Source organism: Kryptolebias marmoratus, linkage group LG9 (assembly GCF_001649575.2).
Source record: "Kryptolebias marmoratus isolate JLee-2015 linkage group LG9, ASM164957v2, whole genome shotgun sequence".
Lineage (NCBI taxonomy): Eukaryota > Metazoa > Chordata > Actinopteri > Cyprinodontiformes > Rivulidae > Kryptolebias > Kryptolebias marmoratus.
This window is the reverse complement of record NC_051438.1, coordinates 8,820,686-8,823,542: the sequence shown is the minus strand read 5'-3', so window position 1 is coordinate 8,823,542 and position 2,857 is coordinate 8,820,686. Positions and strand designations below refer to the sequence as shown.

Genomic DNA, 2,857 nt, shown 5'->3' with positions numbered 1-2,857 from the left:
CTAAAGCAACGCTTTGTTCGCAGATCAATCCAAAGATTTTTTTTTTTTTTTTTTTTGCCTTTTTGCCTGACAAAGCCGCAGTGTTTAACAGCGGGATTAAAAGCCCCAAAATCCCAGCTCTGGCACTTAGCTAAAGCAACAGAGGAGAGAGCAGAACGGTGTGACCCGACCCACCGAGCCCGGGTGGGAACGCTAACAGGAGCTCCACAGCGTCAGGCTCACGCAGAAGAACTCTTAAATGAACTCCTCGAACAAGCCGAGCTGATGAAGTCACTTTTTTTTTTGTCTTCAAAATGTCTGATATTTGGTGACGTCTTGTCATTAAAACTATACTGAGATTACTCGTTGTTGTGTCTCTAGTTTGTGGCTGACACGATGCTGTTTCGGTGCACCGCCAACGATACGACTCATTAAAGATAAACGTAAACAAACGGATGCATCTAGATTTAATCACAAAACGTCATCTATTCATGGCTGTTTTACTGATTCAACTGCATCGTGCATCGAGCCTTCCTGTCCCTCTGCCTTTTCTCCTTCCCCACTTTCTTCCTTCCTTTCTGATACTTCCTTACATCCTTCCTTCCTTCCTTGCTTCCATTTTTCCTTCCTGATTCTTACTGACTTGGCTTCTTTCTTCCTTCATTCTTTCCCTCTTTCCTTTCTTTGATTTGTCCTTCCTTCCTTTCTGATGCTTCCTTACATCCTTCCTTCCTTGCCTCCATTTGTCCTTCCTGATCCTCAATGACTTCCCTTCTGTCCTTCCTTCCCTCCTTCCTTTGAAACGTCCCTCCTTCATTCCTTCTTTCTGCTTGTCAAGTTCATTTTTAAAAAAAACAACAACCAGGAAATAAATCAAGAATAAAGAAAATATCTATTTAAAATGCTTGCATCATCCTTTTTTACTCCAAAGTCAAAAACAAATTAATCAGATTTCACTTTGATGGATTGATAAATGCTTTTAGCTGCTTTAGTGGAAGGATTTTAAAAGGTTTGGCTGTTTTGAGGATTTTTTTCTTTTATAGCTCAAACATTTTTTTATTCGAGGAACAAGGATTGTTCTGTATATTTAAGTTGAATCTGAACATGTTACCAGCCTTATTGACAGCCCACACCTTCTGTTCTGGGTGATGGAGGTGAACACCAACACAGAAGGAGGTACGGCTGTGTCCCGCTGTCACAGCTTAAAAAAAAAAACTAAAGGTAATAACTTACATTCAAGTGATTTATGTGTGCAATAAATCCAGAGGGGTCTTTACCTCGTTCTCGAAGATCTCTAAACAAATTAGATGATCCTTTCCAAACAGGAGGGGTATCAGACAGCATCTTGTCTAATTCCTGTGAAAATAGAAGAAAATCCCAAATGCTCGTTCGTCTCTAAGTCCTGAGTAATCCCAACGTAAGGCAATGTTTGCCGGCTTCGCGGTAATTACAGCGGTTTTACGCAGATGAAGAGGAGATTCTGCCAAACGGCAGCAATGGCTTTGATCACAACTCACCTTTTTGGTGAGGGACTTCCATCCTCTCCTGCCTGAAGAAAAAAAAAAAGAAAGAAAAGAAAAGTTAAGTCTGCGTGAGGAGGAGAAAGCTGGGAAGCAAAAGTGAAAACGGGCGTTTATGTGGACAGAAACATAAGCTGTGTGTCACCACGAACGCATTCCGACGGCCTATAAAGCAGGCGATAAGAAAATGTCATAAAAACACAACTCGTGTGGCATATCGGCCTGATAACAGACCCTCCTCGGACACGCTTTAAAGACTCGGTCTGGGATTTTGATTTTATGATTCCCTGTCTGAAGATATCGCTGACATTAAAGCGTCGCTGTGGACGCTTCTCTTTCCCTACACACCCACACTGGAACACCATCTCTCTTTACAACCACAATAGAATCATAAAACACCATAATCACCATTTGCTCCAAATTTGCAATTAGCAGCGTGAGGATCATAATAAGCGCTGATGGGACGCTTGTTATTCGCCGGCGACGCCGCGCCCCGGGCCCGTCACGGCCAGCCACACACCTCGCATCACAGGCGTGATTCTCTTATCGTGGCTTTTACGGCGTCCACGCCAAGAGATTCAGACTCTGTGGGTCCCTGCGAGCTTGTTGCCATATAAATGAGCCATAAAAGTCGGGCTGGCTGGTAAAGATGTCTATCTTTATGCAGGTGTTATGACTGAAGCACTTTAAGCCGTGACTTATATTCCGCTGACACTTCGCAGGCCCGCAGCAACAGACATATTCCAGGAAGTAACACCAGGGCTTTTTAATTGTTTTGTTTTTTTTAAACCGTCACAGAGTCACTGTAGAACTGAGCTATGTGCAGATGAAGGAGGGCAGATTTATCCGATGACTTGACAGGCGTGTAATTAGGCAAATGGAAGCTGGCTACAGTAGGTGATTTGTGCAAAAAGCTGACAGCTCTTTGAACGGCCTCCGTTTGGAGAAACAGAGTTTATTTCTGACCAGATTGATGAGCTAACGGCTAATCCAGCAGGACCAAGACCAAAGTGGACTGCTGTCGTACTTAAACAACTCCAAACAGGAACATCTTAACCTGAATAACCATGTAATGAGAAATTATCAGAAATTAATTTAATGGATGTAAAGGTTTTTTTTTTAAAAAGCACTTGGCTAAACCGCTACAAAATATATGAGATTGGGGTTGTTTCACTTTAACCTTAGCCCCGTTCAGACTAGCTGTTGGCTCGTCAATCTGATCAGAATTAACCTGAGAAAAATCATAGGAGGTGTATTTTTTTTTTTTTTTTAATGAAGTCCTGCTCTTTTACATGACAGAGGCGGGTCTTAAAACTTGTACCGGGACCAGCCTATGTAAGGGGGGGGGGGGGGGGGGG

At 42.8% G+C, this 2,857-nt stretch overlaps 1 protein-coding gene across 1 annotated transcript in view; it reads right to left on the bottom strand.

Moving 5' to 3' along the window:
* The window catches only part of micu3b (mitochondrial calcium uptake family, member 3b), a gene marked incomplete in the record, with an annotated part of 23,002 nt that overhangs the window by 15,484 nt on the left and 4,661 nt on the right, over positions 1 to 2,857 (bottom strand). The window contains 2 exon segments of the mRNA XM_025006711.2: positions 1,257 to 1,335; positions 1,497 to 1,528. Of these exon segments, the coding sequence (XP_024862479.1) occupies positions 1,257 to 1,335; positions 1,497 to 1,528 (111 nt within the window).